Source organism: Chaetodon auriga, chromosome 2 (assembly GCF_051107435.1).
Source record: "Chaetodon auriga isolate fChaAug3 chromosome 2, fChaAug3.hap1, whole genome shotgun sequence".
In the NCBI taxonomy this organism is placed as follows: domain Eukaryota; kingdom Metazoa; phylum Chordata; class Actinopteri; order Chaetodontiformes; family Chaetodontidae; genus Chaetodon; species Chaetodon auriga.
In genome coordinates, this window is record NC_135075.1 from 23,873,217 (window position 1) to 23,895,440 (window position 22,224).

The window sequence follows — 22,224 nt, forward strand, 5'->3', positions numbered from 1 at the left end:
CCCATTAGACTGAAACAGAACAGAAATCGTTAAATAGCAGCATTTATTATGGAATTGTAGTCTCTTTGAAAATGAGAGGTGTCATCCTGCACTGGTCAGTCATGGGCGTAACTCTTTACCCTCTCTTCTTCAGTGACTCTAAACTTGGACATAGTCTGACCCCACAAAAATGCTCAGAGAGGTAACACAAGACGTCTGGACATAAATTATTCTCATATACCTTCATGGATGAACAAATGGTCTGAATTTTGATACTTCTGTGCCATGTCAAGGCTTAACCCAGAGCTGTAATATATGTCCAAGTTTATCACCATACATGTTCACATGTTGTTGGTGGTCTTTAAACATATGAATGCGCTTTCTGTTAAGTGGTTTCCATTTTTCAAAGTCACATACAGGTCAGAAAAAAATCCACACCACAAAAGCAATATGAAATATTTATTTATACCAAACCTACACATAATTTCCTATGCAGACCATAGTATAACAGACAGTATCATATACATTTTTGATGTCAGTATTTTTTGCCAGTGTTGAGGGCAAGATTTCAAATCCACAATTACAGAAAAATAACAAATGCAACCAAACAATCACTATCACTTGAACAGAAACCTGCATTTAAAAATTGATTGAAAGACACAAGCAGATAGCTCCATACGCTTGAGACAGACACTTCTAAAAAGCACTTTTAAAATCAAGTAACTGCTACACAGCGTCATGTAGTGTAAATATTTTTGCTGTTAAACATGCAAATTCTTCAGTCAAAGTATGCAAGAATGCACGTCAGTATTTCAAGCTTTCGTTTTATTGAGATTGCACAATTTAAATCAGAGCAAACAAAACATGTCTGTGGCTTTTATTTCAGCAGCATTTTTATGGCTAAAGACCTTATTGTGAGATTCAAGCTTTGAATAGATGCCTGCCTTTGTAGGATTTTGTATCAAATAGTTAACCTAAAAGCAAGGTGTCATGGGCAATATTAAATAATATTGTATTCTACATTTGATAGGGTTTGCTTAACTCTAAAGATACAGCATCTAATGACCAATAACTTGGTTTCTGTTTGGGTTTTAGAGCAATTCTACCATCTTCAGCATGTTCCTTTATTCTGAAAAAAGACAAAGAAGAAATTAGTTTCAGATTTCAGTGGATAACATAGTGACAGCATCTTTAAAACACACGTATAGTCGAGTGAAGATTTACCTCTGACTGTCAGTTTAGTGGCGCACTCTGCCCTCCCCAGAGAGTTTTCTGCGACGACCTTGTACTCCCCGGTGTCTTTAGGTCCAACCCTCAGTATGAGCATAGAACAGACTCCACAGGTGTTGGAGATGAAGTAGTTAGTGTTGGTATTCAGACTGATGTTATTGCGGAACCATGTCACATGAGGTGTCGGGTCCCCTTTTATAGCACAGCTCATGTAGCATTCATAGCCTTGAGGAGCGGTGTGCAGTTTTAGTGGGACAATGAACTTGGGAGGACACTGAAGATTACAGGTTTTTGTTTCTGGCATGTTCAAAATGAACTTCTCTGGAAGAAAGCAGATGTGCATTGCAGTGAATTAGAATTGTAATCATGCAACAGGAGAACTTGTTTTAACATATGCCTAGTGGTGGTGCTACAGGTATAGTACATTCTGTCCCTATTTCTAAACTGGAGTTTTTCATGATGATACAGCAAAGCAACATAGAAATAATGTCCACTCCCTGTTTGGGATGCAGGATATATATCCAAAATGTATTTTATTTTGTATTATTCGGATAATGAAACTATAGCTCATAAATAGAGCTGGTAATGCAAAGCCAAGTTGCTTTTATTGACTCCACAGTCCTATACAGTAGGTGGCAGTATGAATCTCTATAGTTGGTTTGTGATCTGCCAATAAACACAAACAAGAACAATGAGGAGAGGAGGTACAAGTGCAGCACGATGGTGTTATTGCCACAGTGTTGGCTGAAAAAATTCCATATCAAACATGCCTGCTTCCTGTTTCTATGTCTGTGCCAATAGAGAATGTGCCCTCCAAGTGGTTTGGAGTATCAAAAAGACATCAAATCAAGTCAAAACCTAGCATATCGAACAGATTAATTGGTTGACTAACTCTTGACACAAGGAGAAATGTGGTGATGCAAGAAAGGGTTACAGGCCAAAACGAGGGCTGGTCCTCACACTGCTGGTGAGGCTGAAAGGATTGTTGTATTGACCCAAAATGTGTAATGGGCCATGCACCAGTTTGTGGTCTTCCATAGCGCACAAAAACAGTCTTAAAAGCACCCAGAAATAATGGAGTAAATTGTCCAAAGGACACTTGTCTTTTCAAATTAAATATTGTAAATTGGCCGATGTAATCTTTAAAGTTCATATTTGCTTGTGGCCTTAGTGCTTTGTAGAGGCAGTTTGTGGGCAAAGTCTAAGTTCTGCATTTGCTTAAGCTTGTGTCCTGGTGAGAAATGCAATGTTTCTTCACATACGTATATCGGTCGCCTTCTAGAAAAACTTGGAAGTCATAGGCATTTACATACCTTTTTTGGTAGCAATCATCCACTTTGGTGATTCACAGGGTTTGGAGGCACCCATGTCATTCTTTGCGTAGACTCTGAATTGATATTCTCGGCCTGGCATTATGTTGCAGGCTGTGAATCTATTGTGGAAGATGTGATCTGCAACCGTGTGCCATTGTCTTTTATTTGAATCACGCTTCATCACCATGTAGTGCAGCCTGTCGTCACGTTTCTCATCTGGAGATGGGGTCCATGAAACGGTCACTGTGCCAGGCACGTTTTCATCAATCTCCACAGGACCAGGTGGTTTGGGCTCATCTAAAGTCAAAATACAGAGGTTTTTTCTTTTTATCTACAGTACTTGAATTAGGAGACAATTATTCATACATTCAGAAGATACAGTATTTTACCAAACTCACCTGTGACTCTAATTTCAACGCTGAATGTTTCTTGGCCAACAATGTTCTTGACAATGATAGTATAGATTCCAGTATCTGAGCGCTCAGCAGAAGGAATCAGAAGCTGGGAGGTGCCCTCTGTGTTGCTGATGGTCACCTTTTTAGAAACCGGCCCTCCATCTTTCTGCCATATGATATCTGGCCAAGGAGAGGCCTACAAAGAATAAATATGATTTTTGTCAGATTTGTCAGAAGACTAAATGAGATCTCTAGAAGTCATTTTAAGTACTTTCCAAATTACCTCGAAGTTAATGTTGAATCGCGCAGAATTTCCTGCTCTAACCACCATGAAACTCTTGATTTTGGCATCCGTGAATCTTGGTCTCACTAAATGGAAATTAGGGTGAAAGTTGGTCATTATTTGTGATGTTGTCTTGATCTCATAAATCATGTTTGCGGTCTCATTTTCAGCTCGAGTGACGTGATGCTCAGTGAAACAAAACCTATCATGATAAATTCATTTTGATGTTGATGCCAAATAGACCTCGTCTAGTCAAAAACCGAGGTCATCACTGTTTTTATCATGATTGTTTAAACAAGGATTTGGTGATCCAGATCAAGGTAACTTGACTTGGGTTTGTCGAGTGTCTGTTAATCTCTTTATGTTAACTAAACACAGGATTTTCACAATAAGTTCTGATTCAGATTTTCATGAGCAAGTTAAACTCATTGATTATGCAATAAGAAATTACATGGTTAAAAAATAACTGGGACTTTAACTATTAAGTGACTTAACCTGTAACCAAAATACAAAATATAACTATTTGAAATATATTTTCTCACCAGGAGGGGGCATAGCAAGGATGTAATTATCCAGCTCCTGTGGCTGTCCCTCTCCTCCATCATTAGTAGCACTGACTCTCACCCAGTACATGGCCATTGACTTCAAGCCTTTCACTGTATAGGTAGTCATGGTTATTGCATTTGAATTGCAGCGATCCCATTCTGTGCTTTCTGCAGGCCTGATCTCCACAAAATATCCTTTGGCTTCATCCTCAACCCCCTCAATGTCCTTGGGTTTGGTCCAAGACAGGGACAGAGTTGTGTAGGTGGAATCTGTCACTTTAAAGTCTATGACTTTACCAGGAGGCTCTGTAACACATGATTCATATTCAGTGCTGCAATTTGTAGGCTGCGTGAAGTATTGCTAAAATAATGAATTATAACATTTCTAAATGTCCACCTACTTTTAGGGTCTCTGGCAAACACAAACTCAGATGGTGTACTGAATTCACCCGCTCCAGAGTTATTGATTGCTGACACACGGAATTCATACTCCATGCCCTCGACCACATCTTTAACTCCAAATCCCTTAGCTGTATAGGAAAAGTACAAATGCAGTATAGCAATTGATTAGTGTGTGCTGAAACAGGCTGTCATAGCATGATCGAGCATAAATGTATGAATAATAGTGTAACCTCTGATCATCTCTTCAGGTGGGTTGACCGGACCCCACAGGTTGCTTCCCTTCTTGCGTTTCTCAAGGTTGTATCCCAGAATACTGGTTCCTCCAGTGTCAGATGGAGGAGACCAAGACAGGGTGATGCAGTTCTTGAAGGCACTGACGACCTTTGGTGCTGATGGAGGTCCAGGATATGCTGTGTACACAAAAGATTGGCATCTGTAAATCATTTGTCTATGATGGAGATTTTTCTGTACTGTGGGAGAATTGATCATGATATTGGAATTGCAAACATACCAACCCACTGTTGCTGGTAAACTAGGACGCTTATTCAGTAACAGTACAATGGGTTTACAGCATTTTTTCAGGAAACATATTTGTAGCAGCTACTGTATTCTGAAAATCCTGCCTCTTTTGTGGAGCAGTGTATACAGAGGCAGAGGATGGTTAAATAAGACTGGATGGTGCAACACAACTGGAAAGCCACAATAATGTCCTCCAACTCTCCGGTTCTCTATCCAGGTCAACACTGTCAAGACGATTTTCTGTTGGTCAATGGTGCAAATTTGTGTTACCGCCAACGTTTAACTTGATGGGAGAGCTCCATGTGAATTCTTTGCTTTACTGTGAATCCATTTTAAGTCATTTTGCTGTGAAATATTGTCCTTTTACTTGCTGGTGTGACCAGCCTTTACTGAAAAGTAGTATTTCTAAGATAACTGTTTCAAAATATCTGAATTTACCTTTTGTACCGGCTTGAATGTCCTCTGTTTCCATCAGCTCACTGGTGCCCATTTCAGTCTCCACTCTGAGCCGATAGCAGTACCTCCTGCCGTGGTCTACATCAGTGTCCCTGTATTTGGCCTCTGGACCGATTGGCCCCAACTTCTTCCAGGTGTTTCGGCCAACTTGTTGTCGTTCAAGTATATAGTTGCCTATCTTACAACCGCCGCTGTCTTTTGGGGGCCTCCACTTGAATTCAATTACAGAGGAGGAGGCTTCAACAATCTCCAGAGGTCCCATTGGAGGAGTGGGTTTATCTGGTGAAAACAAAGTTATCTGTGCTGAACACACCACCTACAGTCTAGGAAAACAATTTGCTAGACAGGTAATTTGTAGGCTACTTATTATATAAGTGCATGCAAAATACTGTATGAGAAATATTTGTATACTTTACATACCCAGTACAATAAGCTGGCTGAAGGCCTCAACAGTGCCAAACTCATTTTTGAGTTTTATCTTGATTTCACCGCTGTCCTTGCGCTGCAGCTTGGTTAGAAGCAGGCGGGTGGAGCCTTCTGAGGTGTCTAACTTGACATTTGCTTCTTCTGTAAGCTCTTCACCGTCAAGGTACCACTGAACTTTTATAGGATCTCGTCCGATAAAAGGTACTTTGAAGACAGCTTTGTGCCCTTTTTTCACTGTTATAGGGGTTTTAAATGCCTCCAGTTCCTCTTTATCAAATCTTGGTGGATCTACAGTGATTGGCAAAACAATACAGAGAGATGTTTTAAGTAGTGTCATGCTATCTAGTATATGTCTATATATTTTAAAGTTTGAGTACTATGTATATATATTCAGTATATGCATATATGTATACTATATGTAGCTCTTTTAAAAGTCTATTTTCATCATATCCATGACACTCTCTAATGAATGATTCAACCCCTATATGCAAGTAATTTCTGTAAGACAAATGTTTTTACCTTCAACAGCAATCAAAGCCTCTGTTTTCCGTCCATCTGCTTCAAATTTATATGTTCCAGCAAATTCCTCTGTGACTTTATGAATTTTCAATTTGTGGAAACTTCCTTCTTTTGAAATGGTTATACCCTCAGATGATTTAATCTGGGAAAGAAACAAACAAGCACATTATTCCCATTTAGCTATATTACTGCAATAACATCAAGGCCTATATGCTCCATGATTACCACATTTGGACCGTGGGCTTACCTCATTCCCATCTTTGTACCAGATTCCCTCACAGTCTTCACTGCTCAGTTTACATTCCAGCTCTGCTGATTCTCCAATTATGGCTTTGCAGTCAGAAAGCCCAGCATGAAAGTGAACCCCTGGGTCTGAGGATTTATCAACCAGTAAGTTAGTGAATGCTCATGGCCAACAGCTGACATCTGCAAAGATGTTGTTTTGTTGTTTCAAGTTTTTGTAATTGTATATCTACAATTACAGTGAATTCAGACATCCATGTGTGGATGTGTACACACTTACCTCACTTTTCAAATAGTCAAGCATAAGAATTTTCTTTCTGCATTTCTGTTGATATCATGTATTTTATAAAGACATTTGAATAAAAAAATACATGTCGAAATGCAAATTTACTGTCAGAAAATCTAATTGAAGAGTCTGTAGGAATGTAAGAAGAGAGCATTTTGCATTATTATGAAACTTGATCAAGATGTCTTCTTGGTTTAGGTTTGGCTTGAATGTCTTGTTTGGAAGTGGCCTTCTTCAGCTTGAGAGTTTGCAGACTTGACTCGGCACAGCTCATAAGAATGTTGTCACTGAGGCTTTCACTTGCCTCTGTTCACTTCATCACGCTTGAAAGAAATATGCGCTCTTAAAACATAAAATATCCGACTCATCACTGATGATTCCTTGGTCAGCGGAAGAAATTAGCACTTTGTCTGTTCGATCTGAATTCAGTCCTCATTGTGCAGAAATTGATTTAGAGCATGGTCACCATCCAAAGTCCACTTGAGTTGTCTTCTATCTTCAAATTTTGGAAGAGTGTGTCTACACACAAGTGTTGCAGCCGTTGTATCAAGAGCACAATCAGTTCTGATGTTGCTTATTTAAATAATTAACCTCAAAGCACCGACTCATCCTGAATTAACATTTAAAAAGGCAAGCATGATTGTTAACAGAAAGCACAGGTGCATTTAAACATTACACACATACATACACACATACACACGCACACACTCACACAGTCTGCAAACATAATACATGAGAGACGAAGGTGGACACCGAACAATAAATTGCCTGCTGATATCCAACCTGTGTGGGTTATAGAAATAAAATTATATAACCACAGCTGACAGATATTGTCTGCAAAACATAAGACTAAAGTATGTTCTGATTCATTTCAGTGTTGTTGCAACTGAATAAACTATGATATTGTGTGCCATAGACAAAAACAAAAACCATTAGTGCATCAGATGTGATTAGCATTTCTTAAAGGCACTCAAGGTTAAAGCCACTCTTGCTCATCTCTGATCATTCTAAAAGGCCATTTAACCAATTAGAGATCAAATGAGGCATTTTACTCAGTGGTCACACACTCTTCATGTTAACCCTCAAATCACTGCAAAAGTCATCTGCTCATCAAATGACGTTCGATCAGTGATAGTGCTTCCCATGCAGCAGTTAATGCAGCGCCAGTAATCTTACCCCTAACTGTCTCCGCGATCAATGGGCCTTGCCTTGCACGGCTTGAGTGCTTGCCAGCTGCTGCTGGCTCACCACCGTCTGCACGCTCACCATTTTCAGCAGATTCCTCACTGCCTGCCGTTGGCCCAGTGCCATTATCACCACTGGCACCACTGGCTTCTGTGTTTTTTGCTTTTCAGTTTGAGGGGATATCATCTTAATTACCATCAATCCACTGTTTCTCATTTGATGTTGGATATGCCTTACAGTAACATTCATGAAAACAGTAACAATAACAATCAAAATGTCAACATGGAGCATTAAAACAAGATCACCAGCAACAACAGGAATAACAAACATTAACTTCAGTTCAGAAGAAGAGGGTGGCAGAAAAGATGATCTCCAACTCGCCTCTCAAGATGTTCCCTAATGGTGCCAATGTGATGTGACTTAATGGATATAAAGGCTTTGTGGATTGTTTTTCTTTTTGCATTTAACACTATTTTGCTATGAACTATCATGTTTCATTAGTGGTGGAAGAAGTACCACAGTGTAGAAATACTGTGTGAGAAGTCCTGCATTTAGAATTGTACTTAAGTAAAGGTATAAAAAGCATTAGCACCAAAATATATTTACAGCACAAAAGGTAAAAGTACTCATTAGTATTAAGTATTTTACCACAAGTAGTAATACCAGTGATAAAAATGCTGATACTTTCTGCTTATCAAAAATACCAAACATCTAACTTTAATCAATTGTCATGTTCCCAATGTGAAAATATCTGTTGGTAATTCACCTTTTCTTTTTTCCCCCCTCTAACATAACAAATTTGTACATGAATAAACAAGGAATTTACAACAACAGAAAGACAGACATGTCCACAAACACGAAAGCGCGCATATTACACACAAAACACAAATATAGAACACAACTGTATTTTAAGTAAGGGATTAGATGGAAGAGAATGCAGAATTTCGCATGGCATATTCATGCTATATAGCTTTCTGCTTCTAAGAAGAGGCATAAAACAAAGACAGACAGACATAAAAAAGGTTTATCAGTCAATTTTGGCTAATTAAGTATCTGCTAAATTTAGCAGATAGTTAATAAGTTAATACATAAAGCCTATGGTGTTCATTTGTTTTTGGACTGAAAACCATGTAAGCAATTAACTTACCCGGGACAAATGCAAACTAAACTGTACTGCAGTTTTTCATGTAGGCTCGTAACCTGTTGCCTCTGAACTCTGAACACATGTTACAGTCTTACACATCCTGGATAAAGCAAGTTCTGTCACTGATGCTTCACAAGACCTTTCTGAAATACTTTGTTTTTGTACATTTGCCCGGGCCACATGGATCTTTCAGCCAGCTGTGCGACCAGCAAAGCGTAGAGCTTTGTAAAGTGTCAGTGGTTTAATGCGGTCAGAGCTACAATGAGATTATTAATTCAGCTGCATCTAAGTTAGAATTTCCTACACATGTGTAGGAAATGTCAAAGTCATTTTCATTCCCAAATGACTTTAATCGTCAGTCAGTTGTCCGCTACATGCAACCTTTGACATCTCTTACCAACAACAGCTTCTTCCACCTCCACATTTTTCCTTTTGGGACGTTTTCCTTTTTTCACAGATTTTTCACCTTGTTGATTTGTGGTTTCCTCATCATTATTATCTCCTATTAGTGATAATAAATAGGAACTTATACAGAATGTCACACATATCTAATTGTAATAATTTACTTTCAATACATTAACGTTGACCTGATGATGTTGATTTGACTCAGCCTACCATCATAAATGAGATATACGTACCAGCATTCTGCCTGTACTCAAAATCACCATCAGTTCCTTAATTGAAAAATTTGGTTTAAAGATTCTTCATAAGTGATCTTCTTCTCTTCATTTTAAAGCTTAATAGATTAATAGACTTTTAGAATGAATCTGAACTTTCATTGAAAAGAACAGTAACATAATAAGCATAAAGGGATTTATAACATTTAGAAGGAAGACATACAGAGGAGACTAATATCAAAACACAGAACAACATCAAAATACAAATACCTTCTCATGCTACTGCTATAATATATATATAATAGTATGATATATATAATAACTTTCTCTAAAAGTCTGATTTCAACTTCACTCCAAAAAAGTTGGTACGCTGTGCAAAAATCCTTTTCGATTTACTTGAAAACTACAAAGACAATTTATTTCTTTTGCCTCATCAGCGTTCACAAGTGAGGATGGAGTGAGGTTCACCACTTTGTGAACACATGATTGGATAAAGGATGTTACTACGTGAGCTCAGAGACCCAGCTTTTTTGGAATCAGGGTTGTGTTTTATATTTCATCGTCTTAAGCATTTAGGAGAGTAACAGCCAAGTTTTGGAGGCAATCTTTTGTCATTTTGTCTCTCAACAAACATGGAAGTATGAATGATTTTCTTACCTATCACTGTATCTGGAACAAGTGGACCATCTCTCATGCGTCTCCTGCGTTTCCCTCGTTCTCCACCTCCTTCTCCACCTCCTTCTCCTCCCTCTCCACCTTCTCCTGCTCCCGCTCCTCCTCCCTCTCCTCCTCCTTCTCCTTCAAAATCTTCGTCAGAATCTTCAAACGAATCGTATTCCTCTTCTCCCTCAAATTCTTCTCCCAAACCTTGACCTTTGCCAGCTCCAGCACGGCCCCCACCTGTAGTGCCAGCTCCACTTCCATCTTCTCCTCCACCAGCACCTATGCCACCAACACCTCCGGCACCACCAGCACCAGCGGCACCACCAACACCTCCAGCACCACCAGCACCAGCGGCACCACCAACACCTCCAGCACCACCAGCACCAGCGGCACCACCAGCACCAACGGCACCACCAGCACCAACGGCACCACCAACACCAGCGGCACCACCAACACCTCCGGCACCTCCAGCACCACCAACACCTCCAGCACCTCCAGCACCACCAACACCTCCAGCAGCTCCAACACCATCAACACCTCCGGCACCTCCAGCACCACCAACACCTCCAGCACCATCTGCCGCAGAGCCTGCACCACCAGCTCCTTTTTTCTTGGTTTTCCTTGCAGCTCCATCCTTGCCAGCTGCTGCCCTCTTTGCCTTTGCCGCAGCCTTCGCAGCAGCTTTGGCTTCAGCCTCTGCTTTTTTCGCTGCTTCAGCTTCTTCTCGAGCGACTGCTTCTGCGGCTTCTCTCTCCGCTTGCGCCTTCTTGGCAAGCTCCATTTTCTCTTCCATTTCTTTCTGATATCTTTCCTGCTGTTCCTTAGCTATTTTCATCAGGTCGTCATCATTTCCGCCTCCAGCCATAGTAGTTTTGCGAGCTGCCTTCTTTCCCTTGTTAGCAGGATCTTTGTCAGCTACAAAAGATAATGAGCCAGATTTTTAGAATTTTAAGCAGAATGTTAAATTTAGAATTTAGCAACTATTTGGTGTGAGAGCAAAGTATGTGCAAGATATTCCATATTTATGCATGCAACTGGAGAATCCCCAAAAGATTAAGAAAGTTCTCACCTTCAACCACAAGCCAGGCGTTGCAGGATTTGATTCCTGCCACAGCAGCATAGATTCCGGCGTCCAAAGGCATACAGTCCCGCACAATCAACTTGTGGATGAGCATATCTTCAGACACAGTGATTTCATGTTTTTCACCATTTGTCAGGGGAGCGGTTTTTCCGAACCATTTTATTTCACCCATTGGTGCCGTCAGGACACATTGAAAGAGGGCGTCCTGTCTTTCTTCTGCCTTCACCTCTTGTAGTTTGACAGCAAAGTCAACTGAAGGTACTGCATGGTTACAAAAAGACATGGAAAAGAAAAGAGAAGCAGAGAGGGATTATTTAATAAATCCTTGTATCCCATCCATTTTTTAAACTACTTATTCACAGACTCACTAGTCTGAGGACGTACCTTTAAAATCTGTGGAGAAAACGTTGACGCCTTCAACATCCACCGAGTAGAGTCCTGCATCATTTGAACCCAGTTTTTTGATCGTGAAGACATATTTCTTGCCAACTTGTTTCAAGCTATGCTTCTGATCCTCGGCATCCTCTTTGGTGAATGGAACCATGACGCCATCCTGAATTTAGGGTCATGTTAGCACTTTGATAACCGTTAAAAAATGCAGCAAGACAATACTGGAGTTAATAGATCGTGTCTCACCTTGTATAGGAAAATTTTGCTGCTAGGATCCTTGAGGTCCATGTCCAACTCAATTGTTGCACATTCGCTGTCATCGACCTCGATATGTTTCAGTGAACTGATATGTGTAACAAACTGCAGTAGAAATAAAGAGATTTAAAAAACAGAGAAATTGTGAGACGTACGGAATGAGTCTGCTGATGCAGTATAAGAGAAACACACAAAAACTAACAAGTGACCTTTGAAGAGTTGTTGAAACTGTTTTGTGGGACATGCTTGTGATTGAATTATTAAAGAATCAAAAGACCACATACTTCCGCAATCTCGTCCTCTCTCTCTTTCTTCATTTCACTGAGTTTCTTCAGCATGCCACGGAAGTCTGTGATACCGTATTCCACACAGATCTGCTCGTAGTCTTTCTTGTCTGCGCTGAGGAGGATTTCCCAGACCTTCTCCTCTGTGTCCATTGGCTTTTCCTCACGTGTTCCATCAGGATTACTGTAGAGTGATCATGAAGTCCCACACGCTCAGCAACTCTCATACTGTCCTAGAAAAATCACTGCAGGACTCACCGCCATAAAAAACATACCATAACAAAATATGAAGTATGTTTCACTCACCGTTTTTTAAGTTTTTTCCTCAGCTCTGTTACATCTGGGAACCAGAACAGAAAACGTCATTCTGTCGTTGAATATACAGCATATGTCACGCTTTCTCTTTTGCAAAAGTATTCAGAAGGAGCAGGCTCAATTTAACTTTATTGACAGTGTGCATGTAATATGTTTTCTTTGCAGTAAAATAAAAGTGTTTTCAGCTTGATGGCTAGCAGAGGATTGTCCAGTCCTAACTAATTGGCACCCCACAGAGTAACCCTGTGTGCCCCTGTGTGCTCTTCACACCCATTATCTGAATGATCAAACATCACACTCTGCTGTCTTCTCAACAATGCTCGGGCCACTGGAATAACTGACCTGGTCTGTCTAATCTCTGTCCAAAAGTCCCTTTGATATTTTTGAGCAAAAGGAAACTGTAACAAAAATAAAGGCAATTGATCACCATCCAGACAGGTGGAACCGAGCGCTTTGCATTGGGTTTATAAAGCCTAACTTGATTCTGGTGGCTGGTATTCATTTTTGTGTCAGTTTCTAAGAGTAATGTGTCAAGTGTCAGCGCACAGCGGCATTACACTGATGTGACAGATGCACCGTGACAGGCAGATTTTCCCAATAATTCCAATTAATGAGTAAAATGTCATGTTGGTATGAAAATAAATGGGCTAGGTTGCAGCACAGATAAACTGAGCTGCTGCATCAGTCCAAGTATTGATAACTTATATTTGATGAAAACCATCAACCTCTATTTATCTTTGTACACTACTACTTGTACTTAGTGCTACCTGTGTCCCACATCAAGCATGGTTTATATAAGCTCTCTTTTCGGGATAAATCTGGCCTTACAGCGGTGAGCCTTTGCATGACAGCAAGCAAGCACAAACCTTGAAAAGCTATTTAAAGCTAAAAGCTTTAAATGCACTTGAAACCTCACCTTCTACTTGTGTCTTTTGAAGTTCTTTGCTCTTGGAGAATCCAACTGCAAACAAACAATCACCTTAATATTCATTATCTGTTTGCACAGTTCAGTACAAATATGCCATCTTATCAAGAAGATATATAATACAACTGTTATCTTACACACCCGAGACAGTGATTCAAACAAGAATAAGGATCTTACCCGCAATAACGTTCAAGACAACAGTGCAAATAGCTCTTCCATATTGATTTGTTGCAAAACACTTGTAGGTGTCAGCATCCTCTGGGGTGACTTTAGGAAACTAACGAAATGCAAACAGAGTTAATGGCGTGTCTGTTACCATTGAAAGCAGTTTGAGGCTTGAGGCATGGACACATTTCATTTCCAGTCTTCACGTATTCGCTCTGTCTCCCATTCACTTCCATTGAAGCCTGAACGGTGGATAAATGCAACCATGTTTCCTTTTTCACTGTGATCTCCAGCCTCCAGCTCTGGCACAATTCAGAGTTCACCTTTGTTCAGATTTGACCGAACGGATTTGCTCGCTCTCGTCTATCATCACTGTCATTAATATTTATGTGACATCACCCCCTTCTTTTGGGAGGCCAGTGCAGGTAACTTTCAATACACAGAAATGTAATGTGACCATGCCTTAAGGATTTTTTGCAGATTGTCATACCTCGATGGTGTGTTCTTGGGATGCCTCATCATACCTCTGCTGGCACACGTCAGGGTGAAAATGTATTTCTCCGTTTGCTCTGCTCCATGTTACAGTCGGTGTTGGGGTGCCCACTACTTTGGCTTTAAAGAATGCAAATTTACCTGGAATGGGATAAAATCAAGATTTCCTTATTGGTGACAAATTGTTCTTTTCTGTATTTTTTAGTAGATGGATATGCTGCACATACATTCAGGAACATTATCAAACTTTACTCACATGCAAATAATTTCTATTTGAATTTTTATGTTTAGTACACTAGGGTAAGATGCTGTGTAACATGATTCATACTTGCAGCTTTGTGCTGCACTTTTCACATGTAACAGCACAAGATTCAGCTCTAGTCAGCAGTGTCATCACCACAATGATAATAAGGCAGTGTTGCCAGATTGTTTTGATGTTTTCCAGCCTAATAATTGCTCAAATTGTTAAAAGTAAATGGCCATATAATATCTATAACAAATACTAAAATAATTAATTATGATAATGTAAATAGTCAACTATACAAGTGATTTCAGAAACAAGAGCAGCTGTGTTGTGGTTCGTCTCAATTTTTCAGTTTGACACAATAACAAAGCAATTTTTCATGCAAGAACATTACAGCTTGTCTGTTTATAGGGTGACCTGCAGGTGGGTGCATGGTAATGATGGTAACTCATATCTCCTCTCAGCACAATGAAAGTATTGCTCATGGTAAACCAGCCCAAACCCTGCCCACCCACTCAAACCATTTTACCCTGCACAATGCAACCCAAAACCACCCGGGCTGACAACACCGGCTGCAGGTTGCTCATTGCCATTTGTGATTGAGGTCAAGGTTGTCTTTTACTGCCCAGCAAACATTGGTCAACAATTGTGATGGGAGAGTCAGGCATGTTTTTTTTAATGTAAGATGGACTTGACGACTTACCCTCTTGAATGGTGAGAGCGATGGGTTTGCGGGTGAAATCTGGATGAGACATTCCCTCTGGAAGTTCCTCCATGAACTGCGTTATCATGACTCCGGGCACTTTCGACTTCTTCTTGATGCCTGATCAAATAAAAAATATATATCAACTATTAGACAGGCTTAGTGAGTAGAGGGGACAGGTTAAAGATACAGTATGTACAATATATTGATCAATTGATTATTAATGACTTATTTTAAGGAGCCACCTTTATAAACCTGTGAACTGAAGACTATTTTTTTAAGGCTTTCTAAGGCTGTATTCAGATTTAGGTCAAAAGTGGATAATAAATACAAATCTGAATGCCAGACAAATTAGCCAGGTGTTATTTGTCAATGTAAACTCCTTCATTACGTTCATGTCCAGTTTTTATCTGAAGAGAGTGACATTTTTGGGATGGAATGCCACTGCCAGAAGTTAGTTGTACTTGTTCTCCTATTTTGCGAAACGCAATTTCTCTTTTGCAAGAACAAAAAGCAAGCGAGTTAATTTCCATCCCGACCTACTCTACATCTCCTGTGTGCTGGCATGTTGTTCTGACTCTGCACACCCTCACAACATGGAGCCCTCACACTGAATTAAGAGCTCGTAATGAGCGGCTCGAACTGTGAGACCAACAGTAGGGTCAACAATCAGAAACCTCTCCATAACGAACGTGACTGATTTCTGCCGATTTCACAAAGTGTAAAAGCGTTTTTTGAAGAAACTTTGCACAAGATGACAGAGCCAAGCTTTCTGTAAGAATGTACTTTTGACTCTCCCACATCATGGGCCTCCTCATATTAGTAGTGAGTGTTTAATCCTGATGTAAGCATGCACCCCCAGGTGATTTATTGTAAGTAGCAGGCTTAATAAGCTCATAGACTGTCGGAATAAATTCAGTGTTCTTGCCATAAACATCATTGTTTATGTCCTGTTGAAAACGTGAGTGGTTAATAGTAATCAGAGTATGCAATAGTTGATATTTAACTTTTATCTTTCCTTCAGGATAGTTGATGTAATGTTCCTCTCTGGCTGTGTGTAAATGGCTCATCACGTATAGCCGTTGATTTCAGATTAAATGTTGATTTTCATGCTCAGATTCATACGTCAATCAAATTACTGGTTCATTTTGTGTGTTGACACAACTGTTTGTCTACATTAGGTTTCATACACCACACACCACAGAAGTTGTTTTAGGAGATGTGCTATGTGCCAATCATGGATAACACACTTTACAGTCATGAAGGTTGACATTCGTGATAAATTAAACCCCTATGTTCGTATTTGAATTATACAGTACATATTATTCTAACTTCTAGAGCAGTTCAGTTTAAATTACAGGCTCTCAAAATTGGGAAAGCTGTTTGTGTGGGAGATAAAAAAAAGCATTGTCCTTGGCAATTTCTAGAGGGCCACAGGGTGCAAATTATGAGTCCATCTCAGCTCACTTTTTGAGGTATTTAATACTCCTGGCTTTAGAATTAGACATTTCTGCAGGTTTAAGTATTTTTCAGAAGTCCCAGAAACCCTTAGAGTACCAATATGGACTAACCCACAGCAATCTCGATGGGGGCATCACTGAATGCTGATCACAGGGGTTCAGCTGGTCCAGGGATCCCTGGTCTTTAATTATTTTCTCTTGGCATGAAACACCTGTAATAGGCAGAATATAAACTATAGAATATGTGGTTTAAGTATGGAGAAATGAGCAGGGTGCCCCAGCGTTTTGCAGACTGAAGCGCATAGGAGGTAAATTGCTTGCAGCAGGTGCTACAGAACAGTATGTACTGTATGTGTAGCAGAGCACTGAAAACATTACATCAGTTTTACTGCTGTTAACAAGCAGAACTTTCACACTGTGGGATCGTGAGGATGATGAGGACATCGTTAAAAGCATGGAGGTATTGATCAGCCTATTAATGTAGAACAGCAATTAAAGCTGTATGTGTAAGCCAGACATTGATTTCATGGGTCAAAAAGCATTTGATGGAATATAATTGGCATAAATTTGGTACAGAAAGATTCACTCCGAACAGATTTAACATACGTCCTTGGTAAATGCTGCGTTCAGTGTTGACGTATCTTTGTATGGGTATAAGTCACAGATCCGCATCTCCAAACAGCACCAGACTCTTCTTACTGCATCTTATTTTTCAAGAGATCTGGACAGCTGTCAGATGGATAAGCATGTACACAGGCTGCAGCCACTAAAAAGCTGAAGGTTTTTCACTCAGTCCTCGTCTGAAAGGCCCGTGGCTGGAAATAACTTGATGCCTCTTATCGTGTTTCTAATGCAGTCGCACTGGAGGAAAGCTTGTTCTGTTAAAGGGTTCTCTGCCAAACGAAATAGTTGAGAATGTTTTTAATGTCCTGCTCTGCTTTCGAGTCATTTTCCAAAATATGTATTTTTTTATTTAGCTTGTACATCATTTTTAATGGAGTCCTTTAGTAGCAGCCGAGCTTCATGAGGATGAACGGGTACCACAATAAGTGTTTTTCTGCGTCAGAAATGAAAGCAGAGTATAGAAAGTTTTTAAAGTGCGTCCTCTTGTTATTCATTCATTCATTCATTCATTCATTTTTTTAATTTATATGTTTTATTATGCGCTGTACACTTACTGACAGCTGCTTGAATGAACCATATGTACAGTATTTAGTCTCCCTGCGTCGCACAGTTTGTGTGTGTTGATCACAAAGCTGCACAGAGCTGGAACGAACTTACAGGAGATAATACCGTTTTCTCACCACTTTTAAAACTGAAGTATTTACACCCTGGGCTTGAGTGCTGCACTTTCCTCTCTTCATTGCTGTGTGCTTTCATCTTTTTAATTTCTTTTAGCTTTTTACATTTGTGTGTTTTTTTTTTTTTCTTATTTCATGTCTTTTATGGCTTACAAAGCACTTTGAATTGCTTTTGTGTATGAAAGGTGCTTTGTAAGCACACCTGGCTTGCCCTGCCAAATAAATAAATGAACAAATGAATGAATGAATGATAAAGAGTACATTCAGAAAGCTTTTCAGAACCTGCTGACTCGCCCCCATGTTCCCACTGTTGTTGTGTTTATTCTCGTCACTGCAGCTTTAGCCAGTTGCCATTGTTCGCTGTTTGGACTTTGCAGTTAACTTTGCTGTTTTTTTTTTTTTGCTGCTCAGCTTTTCCAATTTGTGGTTGGAAAGCCCAAAACTAATGCTGATTTTTTTTTCATTTGTTTATGCCCCAGTCCAATTAGATTCTGTCTGTCTACATCAGTCACAGTTCATCACGCTTGAGTTTTAATGCAAAGTTTTCTTCTTCTTTCAATGTGGACTAATAGCTGGTTGGCTTGCATTTATAATTCCCTCATTTCACTTCATGGCCATGTTAACAGAGAAAGACAAGTGCCATCTATGAGTTGATACCTCGGAGAATTGTGGCTTGTGTTGCCCCAAATTCCCTCAGAGGAATTGTCGCAGAAATACAAGGAATCAAAAGATGTCAGGAGTTGGGTGAGGCATAAGAGCTTCCAGAGGTCACGGGTGTTATTCCAGTTGACCTCAATGTTCTGTGTTAACTTGACAGCACATGGTCCTCTCAGACCTGCTTTGAACTGCAAGGATCATAGAAAATGCAATTTCATATCTGTGACAGTCCCGGTCGTCACAGTGAAGCCGAGGATAACACGTGGGTCAGGCATGAAGAGGCCGAAAATCTCAGGGGAATACAGAAAGGGTCACTGAAAAGGGTGACTCGGTTGGTGTTCATTGTATAAAAATACTGCCTCAAATATGATTTACTTGTAGTCTTTCTAGTCATACCAAATTCATGCTGTTTGCAGTTAACTGATATTAACCCAAATTTACAAGTTATTTATGTTTAAGACCGAAGATTTGCTAGATTTCAGGAGAGATCAGCCACTCCTTGGGGATGTCCCTGTAGACCAAGTTCACTTATTGAGACTGACTGTGCCATCATAATGTACAGCACTAACTAGCACACGGACAGTTTAAAAGGTGGCATTTGTCCTTTAGGTAAGAACTAAAGTAGACACATGAAAGTCAACGGCAGTGCCCTCTAGCAACAGCCTTGAGCTAGTGTTCATATGAAGGATGTTGAGAATGTCACAATGAAATGCATCTGTTGTGACACTGAAAGTTGAATCATCCGTTTCGGATGACGCCTTTCAAGGAGTGATGAAGACCACATCATACATGCAACTCACCCAACATGGAGTCATGCACTTAACAGAAGATGAATCGTTTGTGTAATTTGATTTCTTCTTCTCTCGCATACCTTTGTCGTCTGGGTGAACTCCCTCAGAACCGTCGACTTAACGCGCAACGTGACAGCAGGAGAGGGAACAGGACAGGTAAATATTAATCCTGACAAAAGCACCATGGCAGGTTGGAACTTCGACAGGATTATGGGCACAATAAACACAATAAACATAAAACACAATGAACATGAAACACCACAGTATACAGTACGGTATAACCCAGGAATGGGAAGCACAGACACAGACAGACTTGGGCAGAACAAAATATTCAGACACACCACCAACAAAAAATGGTTAGTCATAGACACAATATAATACAGTATGTTAGCAGTATGTTGTTACAGCAGCATGTGAATAGTTGTGCTGTACAACTGCGGATTAGACTTAACTTCAAGCTCGCTCAGGCATTTTCTCATGGCTGACCTCTCAGGATGATTCCTGCGCAGTGCTTGAGAGAAATTATGTGCAAATATTTTCTGGAAAAGCAATTTGTTGAGAATTAATTTAAATTAAGGCTTCATTGTCTTCTACCAAGCAAGGACACCAACTGTGGCAGGGGCCACCGGCTGTTGCGTCCATTCTCCGTCATGACTTTGTTGTTCATCCTTGGAACCAGCAGCTGTATGTTAGTATTGATCTTCAGATATTCTCAGAACAGTGTTGTTTGTTTTGCTCTCGTCCAGTGATTATTTGCATCTGTGGTCATTCATTTGACTGGCATCTTCACAGTTGCGTCTTTTGGAGGCAGAAGTTGATGAATGAAGAACAGCACCACATTCAGACTTTCTGCTTCTTTTGTTTTTTTTCCACATACAAAAAAATGTGTGTTTTTGGGTCATTGCTGTTGACTTCTCCTAACGTCATGGACACCACACTGTCGAGTGCAGGGATTCCACTTCCACTGTGGTTCTTATCTTCATTTCCTCTTGGCAGAAATGGTAATAATACAGCCTTCAACATCTTGGGTCTTCAAAAAAGATGCTTTTTGGAGACGCGGACTTGATATAATCTTTGAGCTTCCCAGGTATCCTCTTGTCTTGCAGGTGTTCCTTTTCTTCAATACACATTAATCTGTATTTTATATAGATTAGTTGTGTAAGTCAAATAGATCCACTTCGTCATCATTCCTCGGATAAGAGGAAATACAGGTGGAGACTGCTGCAATACCAACCCCTTGACTGACCCAACCAGAGAGGGCGTCCATCACCCTGCACTTACCCGCCTGCCCAGCGGCAGTTTGATCGGTCACCTTTGACCTCTTCCACATCTTGGTTTCCTCGCGAGCTCTGGCGATTCAGAAGGCTCTGCAGCAAAAAGAAAAAACAGAGGATACAAGAGGAAATCTTTAGCATTGCATACATGCGTGGCTCAGAAGCAAATCAGTGATATTTACTGTCTCCTCAGAGCTTGAAGTGTCAGTCTTTTAACTTTTGGATTGGTTACACTTTTAGTTGCTCATTCTCCTTCTGAAAATGTAAGCAGATGTCACTCAAAGGTTGTCAGCAATTTATTTATAACTTTAAGCTGCTCTAAACTGCCCAGATGGCTCTCTAAAGCCCACTGCAGTTACTCCAACCAGTCAGCAAGAGGCAGCAACTGATGTCATTTACAGTTAGCTGGTGGTCTTTACATGGGATGAGTGTCAGGATGCCTTCAGGGGCATGTGTTCATTAAGAAAGGAGCTCGTTGAGGCCTTAAAAAAACCAGTTGAAGAGTTAAGCTTAGTTTCTAGAACTGGACACCCTACCACTGCCACAGGCTCCCACTGCTTATCAATATTAGTTGAATTATGGTTCAAAAAATGGATGCAGGTCTTAAAATGAAATACCAATTCTTCACAGGCTCCACAAAGAAACATGCAGCTTACCACTAAAGCTTTCACCAGACCTCCAGTTCTCCTTTATTACTTAATGATGTGTGTTATTTTTCAAAAGAAACAACAATTTTAATGCTGAGTCTGAGAGGGAATCTGCTCACTGCCACTGATATTTTCATTTAAAATACCAAATACCAAGCATCAGGCATAATGTGACACTCATTTGCACAACTGACTCATATGACACTTGTTTGTTATGAGAGTCGTGTCTCTGTTACGAAAGGTCACATGCATCACTTTATGCCATTACTATTTTCTCTTCTTGTAAAAGTTGACCTAATGACTCTCAAGTGAAGAGGTCGTAACCTTCTCATTGGACAGGGACTTATAGTGGGTGTGGTCACGTATGAGCGATTGATATTATTGTCATTTTAACTTTGCAGCGGAACTCAGAGTTTCAGAGAATATTGTTGACATGAAGAGGTGAGTGCTGTTTGATTTCTGCTGTCAATGCTCCCCGTGAATCACTGTGTGCCTTTGTGTTTACTTGGATGATATAATATTAATGATTCTTTGCCTGTGGTACTCTAAAATGCCTATTATTAGGATTTTGTTTGCGATTATGGGTATTTTCATTACCATTAAGTGCTGCCATTGCTGTACAAACTTTTTTGCAGCTTGATTGCATGACTTTTTAAGTCCATCTACCGTAACAGCAGCAATAATAACTACTGTAGCATGCTGCCTGCTTTGTTTTTCAGGTGCTCCGACAGCATGTCCACTCAAACTTTTCCAGCTCCTCTAAACCTCTAAAGTCCCTGAAAACTTCAAATTTTTTTTGTGTCTCTATAACATTAAATTTTCATGACTAAATCATCAAAAAATACTTTGTTAGTTATTATTTATTAAGAAGAGAATAACCCTCAAAAACTCTGATCGTGTGAGACCCAAGTGGTCATAATAAGTTATCTGCAGCTTTAAACAAAAAGAAAATTGTCTAAAAGCTGAAATCTCTATTGGAAACATGAGTCTGGCCTTGTTGAATTGAGGGCTTCTCCATTTAACCTGCACCATAAT

General features: G+C 40.0%; 2 protein-coding genes across 2 annotated transcripts in view; both read right to left on the reverse strand.

Moving 5' to 3' along the window:
• LOC143327616 (cysteine and glycine-rich protein 1-like) overlaps positions 1-22,224 on the reverse strand; it is a 314,154-nt gene that overhangs the window by 187,118 nt on the left and 104,812 nt on the right. The window lies entirely within an intron of this gene.
• igfn1.1 (immunoglobulin like and fibronectin type III domain containing 1, tandem duplicate 1) lies at positions 611-20,598 on the reverse strand. Its single transcript, XM_076744942.1, has 24 exons — positions 20,550-20,598; positions 15,060-15,179; positions 14,111-14,253; positions 13,633-13,732; positions 13,447-13,491; positions 12,522-12,555; positions 12,216-12,399; positions 11,923-12,036; positions 11,671-11,839; positions 11,275-11,547; positions 10,485-11,120; positions 10,200-10,340; positions 6,315-6,439; positions 6,068-6,209; positions 5,543-5,836; positions 5,105-5,401; positions 4,378-4,557; positions 4,147-4,275; positions 3,743-4,051; positions 3,201-3,286; positions 2,921-3,113; positions 2,523-2,819; positions 1,204-1,530; positions 611-1,108 (listed from the first exon to the last, which is right to left on the reverse strand). Exons 1-24 carry the CDS (start codon positions 20,596-20,598, stop codon positions 1,104-1,106), a joined length of 4,392 nt encoding a protein of 1,463 aa, XP_076601057.1. The 3' UTR covers positions 611-1,103.